Genomic DNA, 15691 nt, shown 5'->3' on the forward strand with positions numbered 1-15691 from the left:
AGCCTTCAGATGTCTCACCTCTGCCTTAAACTGGGTTTTGTTAAGAGGAGTGGTTCCAGAGAACACAGGGTAGTACTTTGGGTAGCAAGATATATTCTTAGGCTCCATCTTCCCTCTTGAAGAGCTAAAGAGAAAATTTTTTGAAAAGAATTTTTAGTATTAGTATCCTTTTAAATACTTAGAAAAGGAATACCAAACAGTAAAGTGAAAGAGTTGTGGCCAGACATGGTGGCTCACACCTGTAACCTGAGCACTTTGGGAGGCCGAGGCAGGCAGATAGCTTGAGCCCAGGAGTTGAGGACTAGCCTAGCCACTGTGGTGAAACCCTGTCTCTACAAAAAAGATACAGAAATTATCTGGGCATGGTGGTGTGCACCTATAGTCCCAGCTACTCAGGAGACTGAGGTGGGAGGATCACTTGAGCCCCGGGAGGTTGAGGCTATGGTGAGCCGTGATTGTACTACTACACTTCAGCCTGGGCAACAGAGAGAGGCCCTGTCTCAAAAAATAAAAATAGTATTAAAAAGAATTGTAGATTAAAAACAACAACAACAACTTCATTTGGAACTGGGTGTGGTGGCACATGCCTGTATCCCTAGCTACTTGGGAGGCTGAGGTGGGAGGATCACTTGAACCCAGGAGTTGGAGGTTTCAGTGACCTATGAGCACCACTATTATCCAGCCTGGGCAACACAGCGAGGCCCTGTCTCAAAAAAAAAAAAACTTGGGCCAGGCACGGTGGCTCACGCCTGTAATCCTGGCACTTTAGGAGTACGAGGCAGAAAGATCACTTTGAGCCCAGGAGTTTGAGACCAGCGTGGGCAACATAGGAAGACCCTGTCTCTACAAAAAAAATACATGGTTTTTTTTTTTTTTTTTTGAGACAAGGTCTCACTCTGTTGCCCAGGCTGGAGTGCTGTGGCCTGATCCTGGTTCACTGTAGCCTTGACCTCCCCAGTCTCATGTGATCCTCCTGCCTCAGCCTCCCAAGTAGCTGGAACTAAAGGCACATGCCAACACACCTAGCTAATTTTTGTGTTTTTTGTAGAGACAGGATTTTGTCCTATTGCCCAAGCTAGTCTTGAACTTCTGGGCTCAAGCAACCTGACCTCCTTGGCCTCCCAAAGTGCTGGGATTGTAGGTGTGAGCCACCGGGCCAAGCTCCTACAAAATTTATTTTTTTAATTAAGCCGGGTGTGGTGGCTCATGCCTGTAATCCCAGCACTTTGGGAGGCCTAAGCGAGTGTATCACTTGAAGCCTGGTCAACATAACGAAACCCCATCTGTACTAAAAATACAAAAATTAGCTGGGTGTGGTGGTGCATACCCAGCTACTTGGGAGGCTATAATGCCAGCTACTTGGGAGGCTGAGGCATGAGAATCGCTTGAGCCTGGGAGGCAGTCAGGCATGCTGGCATGCGACTATAGTCCCAGCTACTGGTGAGGCTCAGGTGGGAGGATCACTTGAACCTGAGAGGTCTAGGCTGCAGTGAGCTGTGATGTGATGGCATCACTGCACTCCAGCCTGGTCGACCTTGCAAAGACCCTCTTTCAAAAAAACAAAAACAAAAAACCCTTCATTTGATTGACCTTTCATTTAAAAGGCTGTCTCAACTTTAATGAAGACAGTATTAGAGGATGGTTCACTAGAAATATGGAAAAGTTATATATTCAGAATGAAATTTTCTCCTCTTGTAGAAAATGCAAATGTTTATACTAAAGTCTTGGGGAGGAAAATTGTTCAAGAGGATTTAACATGCTACTTACAAGACAGAAGCAAATAACTAATGACTGAACTTTTTATTGTACTTACCTTAGTTTGCAGGGTTTCACCCTCCAGTGAAGGGCTGGCCCTGCTTTTATACACACTGAACTTAAAAACTGTGCTAAGAAGTGAGGCGTGGTGGCACTCCCCAGTACTACCTACTAGGAGGCTGAGGAGGAAGTATTTCTTGAGGCCAGGAGCTAGAAGCCACAGTGTGCAATGATTGTGTCTGTGAATAACCTCCAGCATAGGCAACATAGTGAGGTTTCATCTTTATTTTAAAAAATAAATAAATAAAAGAAAAGAAATGCGCTAATAGATATTGATGGTTGTTAGGGTTCAAACTTTACAGATAATGATATTAGATACAATGTTCTATTTTTCAGAAGTGGATGATAACTAGGAGAATTTTCCATAAGGCAGATTAGCCATCAGTTTATTTATTTTTTCTTTTATTTGTGAAGTATTCTAATTGTTCAAATCACTTTGATCTGGTTAGACTATTAATTTAACAGTTTTTGTTTTCTTTTTGTTTTGTACGGAGTCTCGCTCTGTTGCCCAGGCTAGAGTGCAATGGCATGATCTCGGCTTACCACAACCTCCACCTCCCTGGTTCAAGTGATTCTCCTGCCTCAGCCTCCCCAAGTAGCTGGGATTACAGACATGCGCCACTATGCCAGGATAATTTTTTTTTTTTTTTTTTAGTAGAGATAGGGTTTTACCATGTTGGTTAGACTGGTTTTGAAATCTTGACCTCAGGTGATCCTCCCGCCTCAGCCTCCCAAAGTGCTGGGATTACAGGCGTGAGCCACTGCGCCTGGCTCTTTTGATGGCATTAGATTGTTCATTTATTCATTTGGCAAATATTTATGGAACTCCTACTGTATGTGAGGGCTGTCCTAGTTACTAGGAGTTTATTAATGAACAAAACAACAAAAATCTCTGCTTTCAAGTGCAAATAAACAGAAAAAGGAACTTAATATGTCAAATAACGTGTCAGATGGTAAGAGGTATGAAGAAAAACAAAGTGGGAAAGAAAAATAGGGAGTGCTTAGGAAGGAGGAGTTTAATTTTGAAATCTTATAGCCTTGTTTTCTTGCTTTTGCCTTATATATAATCTTACGGTTTCCCATTTCCACACTAAGCCTCAGTCATTACATTTCAGGTAGATATAGTCCAGAGAAAAGATCCTCCTGCCCCAGCCTCCCAAGTAGCTGGGACCACAGGCACATGCCACCATGCCCAGCTAACTTTTTGTGTTTTATAGAGACAGGGTCTCCCTATGTTACCCAGGCTAGTCTTGAACTCCTGGGCTCAGTGATCCTCCTGCCACAGTGTTCCAATTGTGGGGTAAATGGATTTATAACCATGCCTGTATATATGGTGGATCAACTGTTAGAGAGAACTTCATATGCTGTTTACAAGACAGAACCAAATAAGCAGTCTTTAGTATTTCAGCAGTTGTGATTATCATTGGTAAAATTATGCTCAGTAAATAAAGTTTAATGCAAAGAATAAATTACTTACTTAACAAGACCAGGAATGTGTGGACTTCATAGCAATTTTTTTAAGCAGTGCTCATTTCCCTGTTTTGAAAATAAAATTAAGTAGGCCATTTTGTCCCACAGAGCATATAGTAAGAGCTGGTTATATTTAAGTTAATCTTTATCCTTTTCTGCCTGCCAAGGGCACAGTTTTATGCCATTTATATTTTTGCGCCTTACTTTCGTTTGTTATATAAGTCCATTAGTTAGTATTTATATTGTTTCATATTTTTACTATTTATTTGGACTATCTTGCCCATTAACCCTAATTTTTAAAATTCCTGAGCAAACTTGTGTTATACTGACATTTTTTGCTACAGGGCTATTTTCAAGCCCTCCATATCAAATATCTACACCCAGGTGTTTGTACATTTTGTTATTTATATTCTATTCTTTCCCCTTAAAGATCTTCAGGTTGTATTTGTATTCTGTTTCAGAATCTTAATGTGTTTTTTTATGGATCATAATTTTCATTCACCCCCGATTCTTTTTGTATCCTTTTTACAGTTTTACATTGATCTTTTGCTTTGGAGATATTTCCAAGGATTCCACTTCAAAGATCTGTAACTAGATCTTTGCACATTTTTCCCTGATATAAACCATAAACCTATTCCTCTTCTTAAGAAACTATTTTGAGAGGGGCTACCTTCCTTGATACCATTGTAACAATGATTATCCAGTGTTCCCCTAAATAACTGACTGAAATAAGATTATTCACAAGCTTGATACCAAAGGCATATGTAATTTTTTTTTTTCTTTTTTTAGAGACAGGGTCTCATTATGTTGCCCGGGCTGGAGTGCAGTGGCATGATCATGGCTCACTGCAGCCTCAACCTCTTGGGTACAAGTGATCCTCCTGCCCCAGCCTCCCAAGTAGCTGGGACCACAGGCACATGCCACCATGCCCAGCTAACTTTTTGTGTTTTATAGAGACAGGGTCTCCCTGTGTTACCCAGGCTAGTCTTGAACTCCTGGGCTCAGTGATCCTCCTGCCACAGCGTCCCAAAGTGCTCGGATTAGATGAGCCACCATGCCCAGCTGTAAATTAGTTTTAAAGCAGCAAAAGAAGCATTATTCTCATTTAAGCTTTTCCCACACTGGATTCTTTATAATAAAAATAATAAATTGTTTTCAGTAATGTAACATGACTTTTTCTGAGTGGCAAAAGTGATAATTTTTTAAATTATATCTAGCTCTGTGCTGTCTAAGATACACTCCAGAGTAAGTATTCAACTAGACATGGTAGCTCACACCATAACCCCAGCACTTTGGGAGGCTCAGGATGGTGGATCATTTTAGGCCAGGAGTTTAAGATCAGCCTGGCCAACATGGTGAAACCCCGCCTCTACTAAAGAGACAAAAATTAATTTGGCGTGGTGGTGCATACCTGTAATCCCAGCTACTTGGGAGCCTGAGTCATGAGAATCGCTTGAACTCAGGAGGTGGAGGTTACAGTGAGCCAAAATCGTGCCACTGCACTCCAGCCTGGGCGACAGAGTGATACTTTGCCTAAAAAAAAAAAAAAAAAAAGTAAGTATTCCTAGGATAGTGTAATGAGTACAGGTCATGGGGATGATAGGTAAGAGCTGAGAAAAATTTTTTAAATAGATTGATATAATGTTTGCTCTTTAAAAATATGGAGTATTGGCCAGGCGCGGTGGCTCATGCCTGTAATCCCAGCAGTTTGGGAGGCCAAGGCGGGTGGATAATGAGGTCAGGAGTTCAAGGCCAGCCTGGCCAAGATGGTGGATCCCCATCTCTACTAAAAATACAAAAATTAGCAGGGCACGGTGGCTGAAGCTTCTAATTCCAGCTACTCGGGAGGCTGAGGCAGGAGAATCACTTCAACTCGGGCGGCAGAAGTTGCAGTGAGCTGAGACCAAGCCACTGCACTCCAGCCTGGGTGACAGTGAGACTCCATCTCAAAAAAAAAAAAAAAAAAAAAAAAAAATCTGGATTAGAAAGTGATGGGGTTAATTTTTAACCACTCAGAATCCCATCACCATGGAATGTTAAAATGTGATATTATGCTCTTACATAGCAAAGATGAGGGAGCAGGAGAACAGGAGTGGACACATCTTGTGTTTGGGGTTTTTTTTTTTTTTTTTTTGAGACAGAGTCTCGCTCTGTCACCCAGGCTGGAGTACAGTGGCACGATCTCGGCTCATTGCAAGCTCCGCCTCCCAGGTTCACGCCATTCTCCTGCCTCAGCCTTCTGAGTAGCTGGGACTACAGGTGCCCGCCACCACACCTGGCTAGTTTTTTGTATTTTTAGGAGAGATGGGGTTTCACCCTGTTAGCCAGGATGTCTCAATCTCCTAACCTCGTGATTGTCCTGTCTCGGCCTTGGCCTCCCAAAGTGATGGGATTACAGGTGTGAGCCACTGCACCTGGCCCACATCTTGTTTTTGAAATGAAATTAAAATGTTTATAGAATGTTACACTTTTTTTATTACTGTATCATGAGGATTCTCATATTTATTAGAAATTTGAATTTGTTAATGACTGCATGAGATTTCATTGTATACTACCCTCTACTGTTGAACATTTCGGTTGTTTTGAGTATATTGATTCTACTCTTGTAAGATCTGCAATTAACTCAAAGGCTTTTAGGAAAAATTATATATTAAACGTGCATATGGACTGAAAGATGCATCCTAATTTCAGGAACATTTAAAAGCCCAAATGTGAGTCTTGGAATAAAGGAAATACAGTTTGTTATTACATATATACATGCTGTGATGAACATCTGTAAACCTACATGTTAGATTGCATCTCTGTTTACTTAATTGTATTTATAGAAGAGGCAGGTGATGGTCAGGCATGGTGGTTCACACCTGTAATCCCAGCACTTTGGGAGGCCGAGGCGAGTGGATCATGAGGTCAGGAGATCAAGACCATCCTGGCTAACAAGGTGAAACCCCGTCTCTACTAAAAAATACAAAAAATTAGCCAGGCATGGTGGCGGGCACCTGTAGTCCCAGCTACTCGGGAGGCTGAGGCAGGAGAATGGCGTGAATCCGGGAGGCGGAGCTTGCAACTTGCAGTGAGCTGAGATCATGCCACTGCACTCCAGCCTGGAAGGCAGAGCAAGACTGAGTCTCAAAAAAAAAAAGAGAGAAGGGGCAGGTGATATAGTAGACTTTGCTAGTAAGATAGCTGAGAGACAAGATACTGGCCCTTCTAGAGGAGATTTTATAGAAAATGGAGATAAGTAACTATAATACTCTGTGATAGATACTATAATTGAGGTGTACAGGATGGGTAGCTAACTTAGATTTGGAAGAGTCATAGAACATTTTCTGGAAGCAGTGGCCTCTAATCTATCTGAAAGATGAATGAAAGTTGGGAGGAAACTTCATGGACAAAGTCTCAGAGGTGAGAGAGCTTATTTCATTGGAAACACTGAGGTTGAAAATTGCAGGAGGTGGGCCGGGTGCGGTGGCTTACGCCTGTAATCCCAGCACTTTGGGAGGCGGAGGCAGGCAGATCACGTACCTGAGCTCAGGAGTTCCAGACCAGCCTAGCCAACATGGTGAAACCCCGTCTCCACTAAAAATACAAAAATTAGGTGGGCATGTTGGCACATGCCTGTAATCCCAGCTACTTGGAAGGCTGAGGCAGGAGAATTGCTTGAACCCGGGAGGTGGAGGTTGCCGTGAGCCAAGATTGCGGCATTGCACTCCAGCCTGAGTGACAAGAGCAAAACTCTGTCTCCAAAAAAAAGAAAAAATTGCAGGAGCTTTAAAGTAGAAAGAGTGATCAGCAGTACTAAATGTAGAAGAGGGTTTGAGTAAGCTAAGGATCAAATAATAGCCATTGGACTTGGCAGTTAGGGATTTCAGTGGCTTCATCAAGAGGATTTTTAGGACTGGGCACGGTGGCTCATGCCTGTAATCCCAGCGCTTTGGGAGGCTGAGGTGGGCAGATCACCTGAGGTCAGGTGTTCAAGACCAGACTGGCCAACATAATGAAACCCTGTCTCTACTAAAAAATACTAAAATTAGCCGGGTGTGGTGGCACACACCTGTAGCCAGCTACTTGGGAGGCTGAGACAGGAGAATCACTTGAACCCGGGAGGCAGAGGTTTTAGTGAGCTGAGATCATGCCACTGCCCTCCAGCTTGGGTGACAGCCTGAGACTCCATCCCAAAAAAACAAAAGGCAGTGGGGGGGCGGGGTTAAGCAACTGGGAACAGACACGCCTGTAATCCCAGCACTTTGGGAGGCTGAGACAGGCAGATCGCCCTGAGCTCAGGAGTTCAAGACTGATCTAGGCAACATGGTAAAACCCTGTCTCTACAAAAAATACAAAAATTAGCTGAGCATTAGTGGCTTGCACCTGTGATCCTAGCTACTTGGGAGGCCGAGGTGGGCGGATCACATGAAGGTCAGGGGTTCGAGATCAGCCTGGCCAACATGGTGTGAAACCCCATCTCTACTAAAAATACAAAAATTAGCTGGGTGTAGTGGCGTGCCCCCTTGATCCCAGCTATTCGGGAGGCTGAGGCAGGAGAATCACTTGAACCCAGGACGCGGAGGTTGCAGTGAGCTGAGGTTGCACCACTGCACTCCAGCCTGGGTGACAGAACAAGACTCTATCTCAAACAAACAAACAGACAAAAAAACTTTAAAAAGTGTTTTCAAGGGAAGGAGCTAGTTTGAAATGAACTGAAGATCCAAATGTAAATAAGTAGAAGTCTTACGTATAAATATTTTAAGAATTTTTACATGAGAGGTGTGAAGAAACAGATGTTAACATGACTACAGAGGGCCACGAGGAAGACCAACATGCTTGTCAGCTGAAGAGATTCCACTGAGAGAAAGAGTGGTGATACAGCAGAGGAGGTGACTAATGGAGCGGGTTGAAAAGACGAGAATTGGTCAAGGATGCAGGTGGAAGACACAATTTTGAGCCGTGGCTAATATATTTTATACTTTGAGATCAGAAGAAAGATGAGGATGTTTATGTGCATGCATTGTCTTACGTGGAAGGCAGGAAGAAAGAAGCGAGGGTACCTGAGGGTAAAGAGTTTGCAGTAGTCTTTGAGGAGAATGGGGAAGAGTTGATAAAAGACAGGTGAAGTGATTCATAGGTAGTTGTGAGGGAAATTGGGAACTAGTCTGTGTGGGTACAGGAATAGGGAAATGAGGGGATAGTCTTCATCCAGGGTTTGGGGCTCTAGTGGGCAGGTAAGGAGGGAAGTAGAGAATTATTACAGAGGAGAGAGTGCTAGAATGGGAGTAGTTTAGGTGGCTTTCCACAGAATTTAGGCTCATAACAGAAAGAAGAGAAAGCACAAGGGGTCTTAAGTGAGAGTCAAGGCATGGAAGAGCTAATGTAATGGGAGATGGGGGTCAGTGGCTAAGATGGTGGAGTTTGGGATTTCTCAGGTAGAGGAGTTCTGGATGACCATTTGATTTAGTGTGATGTCCTGGTTGCGTCTAAAGCGCAGTGGAGGTAAAGTTGCATATTAGACAACCCCAGAATTTTAAGACAGTTATCTATATAGTCTTTGTACTTCCCGTAGCAGGGAAGAAAACTGAGCCAGGTTCTAAATTCTTGGCTGAATGAAGATGGTAGAGAGAAAGGAGTGATTAGGGATAATCGCTGGGTGGTTGAGTCATATACACTAAGCTGGAGTCTGTAGGTAGCTAGGCTGGCCACAAAAGGACCTTTGAATAAGGGAAACATATATTTTTAAGCCCCTCATATCATCTAGGGCAGGTCTGGGTCTAGGGCACGTGAGTTGAATCATTATTAACTAAAAACAAAGGTATTTGAGCTGGAAGGCAACTCTTACATCTTTGGCCATACCACCTTGAACGCACCTGATCTCATCTGAAAGGCAGTTTCAATACCAGCAGTTCAGTAGCGGAGAAAATTATTATAGAACTAGCAATGATTTTATTAATCGTTTAGAAACAGAATGGAGGTTACTATACTAGAACATAGTAATTAGGGGAGAAGTGATATAAGATCAGAGGGAATGAAGCAGAGGTCTGTTTATATTTAGAGTTTTATAGGCCATGGAAAAGAGCTCAGGTTTTATTTTAAACTCATTTGTCCTGCGTATTTTGATACTGAGTTTATATTATAAATATTTTCTAAAACAACTGATAAACACAAGCTATCACTTCAGAAACACAATCATGAAATTTTAGAGCAAAAAGGAATCACAGGGGTCTTTGAGCGCAACCATAAGACTATACAGATGAGTACTCTTCTGAGTTTGAATCTTTTTATTTTTCTTGAGACGGGATATCACTGTCATCCAGGCTGGTATGCAGGAGTGCAGTCATGGCTCACTGCATCCCCAAACTCCTGGGCCCAAATTATTCTCCCACTTCAGCCTTTTTAAATGTTTTGTAGAGACAGAGTCTCACTATGTTGCCTAGGCTGGTCTCGAACTCCTGGCCTCAAGTAATCAGGCCAAAGTGCTAGGATTACAGGTGTAAGCCTTTGCACCCAGCCAAGTTTGATAGAAATCTTTCCTTAAAATGTTGGAAGTGTCATACATTTCTATTGTTCTTTTAGGACACTAGAATTAAGTAATTCTAAATTATGGGTTTTGAGAATATTCTCCTTTGTATTAAAAAATATTCGTAATACTTTGAACAAGTCAAGGCATTACTATTATATGTCTTAATATAATCAAGGACTAACTCAGTTAATATTTGACTTATTGTTATGTATGTAAGTATCTAAAGTGTTTTGATTCTGTGCCTTTTTGACCTCAGTTTTTAAAAGTTCTGATTGTGATGATGACAGCATGTATCTGGAAAGATACTAAAAACTGTTTGGTTGTGTGTTTTAAATGGGTGCATAGTATGGTATTTTAATTATATTTTAACAAAGCTGCTATGTATTTTTTAAATAATTGATTTAAAAATGTGTGTGTCAGTCTTTTGTATTGAATGGTTAATTCTATTTTAAATATAAGGAACACGTTTTTAAATAATTTGGTTGTTTCAGTCGCTGGGTAAGTCGGAGTGCCACTGCACAGCGCAGGAAAGAACGCCTTCGCCAGCATTCTGATCATGTTGGGCTGGACAACGACTTGAGGGAGGTATGTGATCTACTTTCCTGGGGTGCCTCACAGCAAGTGCCATGAACTAGGCTTATTCCTTCTAGCAGATGTCATTGTGTAGATTCTTAATGTTCTTTAAAAAAAAGAACTGTTTAGTTTAAAATATTAATCCTTTTGTATGGGCATATAGCAGAAAACACCCTTTTTTCCATTTTTGTAATTTTAAGACATCTATAATAAGGCTCTAAAACAAGACTTTCTGTGTATTACATCAAGTAAAGATCAAGTTTAGGATAAATTTTCAGTTACTATGTCTCATATTGGGAGAAAAATTGTCTACATGAGAAGCCTAGACATTTCTAAATTTCAAGCATAATTGTAATAAGTAGTGTGATGTACTTGCCTATGCTTTGTTCTTGGCTTGCTGGCACCATTTTTTTTTCTTGAATCTTTAAATCTACTTTATATTTTTGAAAGTGTTTGAAAACTATTTTTAAATTAAGATCCTTACACTTTATTTGTACTGTTTGAAAATAAGACCATAATTATCCATTTGAATAATTACAAGTAAGTTTTGATTTTTTTCTGTGTGAAATCTGCCACTATATGTATATGCCAGTATACATATATATAGTGCCTTGCTGTGTTGCCCAGGCTCAAGCAGTGCTCCTGCCTCAGCCTCCCAAAGTATTGGGATTACGGGTATGAGCTACCATGCCCAGCCTGATTGTTTTGTTTCTTATGATCAAAAGAGAAATCCAGTCAGAAGACCTGTTAACTGTTTTCTAGAATCAAATTTGTAAAAATAAAGCAGAAAACATAACCCCAAACATCTTTTGTTTTTGTTGTGTTCGTACATGTATGATTTTAAACATTTTATTAAGAACTGAAACATCACCTGTGTAGTGCCTTTTTTTTTTTTTTTTTTTTTTTGGCTACTGTATTTTCTTCCCTTCCCTCTCTTTTGCTGTGATTTTATCATATGCATGCTTGTTCTGCTTGTCTCTTTCTCCCTATCCTTTTCTTTTTTGCTTTTCTGTCATTGGCACTTCTCCATCCTCTTAGCCTTCCGGGGAACTTTTGGTCTGTCAGAACTCCATGGCATTCTGGGAGTGGGATCAGGGTCCACCTCCTCCTGCACGACTTCCTAAAAAATCCTTCTCTGAGTGCTGCCTGGTATGTTCTTTGCTTGAAAGTGCTTTACCAGATGTTCCCTCAATCTTGTCTTTGGTGTTACTTGAATGTTACACATGTGTGAGTGCACATAGCTCTAGAATGCCTCACATGACCTTGCGATGTGAACTCACACTCCCCATTTTGCTCTCTGTTTCTTGTTATGTTTACTCCCTCTCTGTTTTTGTGTGTGCTGATATGAGTAATTCTATGCTGCTGACATGTAAAACTAATCATTCAGGTCTCTAATCAGTGGGATTTTTTTTGTGCTAGATAGCAGATTGCCTTACTTCAAAGGGGGAAATGTATTAAATATACAAACTCCCCTTTATTTAAGCGTTTTCCAGAAGTACAGATGTGATTCAATTTCAAATAGCCTTTCTTTTGCCAGGTTTTATCTCCACAGAATTTTAATTTCCCCTTCCTAGTCTGTATTTTATGTGGTCAGAAAGTTCAGTCATCAACATAGAATCTCAGTGCCAAGAGGAATCTTTAAGGTCATCTTGTCCAATTTGACATGATTAAATTGAAGTCCAAGAGATTTGCCCAGAGTTAAAAGCACACAAAGACAGAGCTGGGCCTATAGCCCAGGACTCCTGACTTCTAGGCCAATATTCTTTCCATTTACCCTGCATGCCGGCTTTCACTAACTGCTGTTCACTTGAGGCAACAAGTCACTTAGAAATCTTGCTTATATTTTCTGCCCATTATGTCATACTAGCTTAAATCTATTGTACAATGGTCTTCTCTTCACAAGTTGAACACCAGGTAAAGGGCTAGGGTGTTTATTACAAAATTCTGGGAGAGCCTGTATTAAAGAGCAGTTCGTTCAGTGTTTTTTATTGAATAACAGGATATATTTTCATAGGTAGTTCCTAGTGGTTTGTTTCATTTGTTCTTAAGCAGAAATAAAGAAGAACGCAATAGTAATCTCAGAAGAATCTGGGGTTACTTCTAGACTGTATTATAAAAGCATTTCTTGTGAAAAGTGTCTCTCTGTTCTGTATTTTTCATCTTGAAATATGTTTTTTCCTTCAGATGATATTTTTATCATCACTTGTTTATTTTAAAGGCAGTTGCTCTGTTTTTGCAACTTGCAGAGGCAGCCTCCCTTCTTGCTGTGAAGAGAGGCCTTTTGCCGCCCCCTGTATCCTTTCTGTGCATGTCCATGGAATGTTGCTAGTTCTGTGTCTCCAGCAGAGATGCCCAGAAGGAGACTTTGCACATGGCCCTATGGAATCCACTGTTGGCTAATAACTGTACCTGCCCCATATGTACTGGGGGCTCAGTAAGTTGGTCACTCATAGGACAGGCACAATCTAGCTTGTTTTCATTTATGTAAAACAGGACATAAACTTTAAACAGTGCTTAATTTTTTGTTTGTTTTTGAGACAGAGTCTCCCTCTGTCACCAGGCTGGAGTGCAGTGGCATGATCTCGGCTCACTGTAACCTCCACCTCCCCATCGTCCTGCCTAGGCCTCCCAGGTAGCTAGGACTACAGGCATGCACCACTACGCCCAGCTAATTTTTTTTTTTTTTTGTATTTTTAGTAGAGACGGGGTTTCACCATGTTGGCCAGGGTGGTCTCTATCTCTTGGCCTCGTGATCCTCCCACCTCGGCCTCCCAAAGTGCTGGGATTATAGGCATGAGCAACCTCAACCAGCTGACAGTGGTTAATTTTTAATCCAATAATTGACTTTAAAAAGTATTCAGGGGACAGGCGCAGTGACTTACACTTTTAATCCCAGCACTTTGGGAGGATGAGGTGGGCGGATCACTTGAGGACAGGAGTTCGAGACCAGCTTGGCCAACATGGTGAAACCCTGACTCTACTAAAAATACAAAAATTAGCTGGACGTGGTGGCATGTGCCTGTAGTCCCAGCTACTCAGGAGGCTGAGGCAGGAAAATTGCTTGCACCTTGGAGACGGAGGCTGCAGCGAGCTAAGATCACGCCACTGCACTCCAGCCTGGGCAACAGACCAAGACTCTGTCTCAAAAAAGCAAAAACCAAACAAAAAAAGGATTCAGGCTGGGCGGTGGCTCACACCTATAATCCCAACAGTTTGGGAGGCCGAGGCAGGGAGATTATTTGAGATCGGGAGTTCAAGACCAGCCTGGCCAACATGGTGAAACCCCATCTCTACTAAAAATATAAAAATTAGCCAGGTATTGTAGTGCGTGCCTATAATGCCAGCTACTTGAGAGGCTGAGGCAGGAGAATCGCTTGAACCCAGGAGGCGGAGGTTACAGTGAGCCAAGATTGTACCACTGCACTCCATCGTGGACGACAGAGCAAGACTCTGTCTTTAAAAAACAAACAAACAAAAAACAGGCAGGGCATGGTGGCTCATGCCTGTAATCCCAGCACTTTGGGAAGCCGAGGTGAGTGGATCACTTGAGGTCAGGAATTCGAGACCATCCTGGCCAACATGGCGAAACCCCATCTCTACTAAAAACACAAAAATTAGCCAGGTGTGGTGTCCAGCACCTGTAATCCCAGCTACTTGAGAGGCTGAGGCAAGAGAATTGCTTGAACCCAGGAGGCGGAGTTTGCAGTGAGCCAAGACTGAGCCATTGCCCTCCAGCCTGGGCAACAGAGCGAGACTTCATCTCAAGAAAAAAATAAATAAATAAAACTAACCTTCAGACCGTTTCTATAGACCTTGTTACATTTGACTTCTCTGCTGGTAATGGTTGATAGATTTTAAAAATCAAACTCTCCAGGCACGGTGGCTCACGCCTGTAATCCCAGCACTTCGGGAGGCCAAGGCAGGGAGATCACGAGGTCAGGAGTTCAAGACCAGCCTGACCAACATAGTGAAACCCTGTCTCTACTAAAAAATACAAAATTATGGCCGGGCGTGGTGGCTCACGCCTGTAATCCCAGCACTTTGGGAAGCCGAGGTGGGTGGATCACAAGGTCAGGAGTTCGAGATCAACCTGACCAACATGGTGAAACCCTGTCTCTACTGAAAATATAAAAATTAGCCAGGCATGGTGATGTGCATCTATAATCCCAGCTACTCAGGAGACTAAGGCAGGAGAATCACTTGAACCTGGGAGGCGGAGGTTGCAGTAAGCCGAGATCACGCCACTGCACTCCAGCCTGGGTGATAGAGCAAGACTCCGTCTCAAAAAAAAAAAAAAAAATTAGCCGGGCATGGTGGAACGTGCCTGTAATCCTAGCTACTCAAGAGGCCGAGGCAGGAGAATTACTTGTACCTGGGAGGCAGAGGTAGTAGTTAGCTGAGATCGCGCCACTGCACTTCAGCCTGGGCGACAGAGCGAGGTTCCATCCCAAAAAATAAAATAAAAATAAACTCTGCAGTTCCCATAACATTTATTTATACTTCTTTCTGCTGCAAACATTTTTTTTTGAGATGGAGTCTTACTCTTGTCACCTAGTCTGGAGTGCGATGGCACGATCTTGGCTCACTGCAACCTCTGCCTCCCGGGATCAAGCAGTTCTCCTGCCTTAGCCTCCCAAGTAGCTGGGATTACAGGCGCCTGTCACATTTTTGTATTTTTAGTAGAGACGGGGTTTCACCATGTTGGCCAGGCTGGTCTCGAACTCCTGACCTTGTGATCCGTCCGTCTCGGCCTCCCAAAGTGCTGGGATTACAGGTGTGAGCCACCACGCCTGGCCTCTGCTTCAAACATTTTTAAGAGGGTCAAAGAAATAAGGGAAAATTGAGAATCAGAGACAACTGTAAAAGTGATTGGACTGGAAAAAACATTATTTTGTTAATTTTGCCTTTCATCACAAGGATTGGGAGGTAGCAGGTAAACTGATTAGTTGAATCCCTAATCAGTGGGATTTTTTTTTATTTGTACCAGACTTAGCAGATTAGTTTTCTTCCAAATGAGAAATATATTAAATGTACAAACTCTCTTTTTTAAAGAATGCAAAGGATTTTACACATCTTCTTTTATAATATCAAGCTCTCCTCTGAAGATAGTAAGGATAGATTTCACATATGTGCCTGTGGGAGGATGTGCTGGCTTGCCGTCTCAGTCTCCCTGCTGCCCCCAACTACCAGCCAATAAACTGCTTCTTTTACTATGTATTGTAGAGCAGTTATTTTCTAGATATGGTCCTAAGACACTTGGACTTTTTGGAAAATTCTGCCCTGTGATCCTGATGTAAACACAAGGTATCCAGATGGGTTTTTTGT

At 42.2% G+C, this 15691-nt stretch overlaps 1 protein-coding gene across 6 annotated transcripts in view; it reads left to right on the forward strand.

The window, feature by feature from the left end:
• LOC105484268 (DENN domain containing 5B) overlaps positions 1 to 15691 on the forward strand; it is a 205276-nt gene that overhangs the window by 143705 nt on the left and 45880 nt on the right. For all 6 annotated transcript variants that reach the window (XM_011745743.3, XM_011745744.3, XM_071071922.1 and 3 more), the window contains one exon: positions 10285 to 10378. In XM_011745743.3, coding sequence (XP_011744045.1) covers positions 10285 to 10378 — 94 coding nt within the window. The remainder of the gene's footprint in view (positions 1 to 10284; positions 10379 to 15691) is intronic.

Source organism: Macaca nemestrina, chromosome 10, assembly GCF_043159975.1.
Source record: "Macaca nemestrina isolate mMacNem1 chromosome 10, mMacNem.hap1, whole genome shotgun sequence".
NCBI classification, from domain to species: Eukaryota; Metazoa; Chordata; class Mammalia; order Primates; family Cercopithecidae; genus Macaca; species Macaca nemestrina.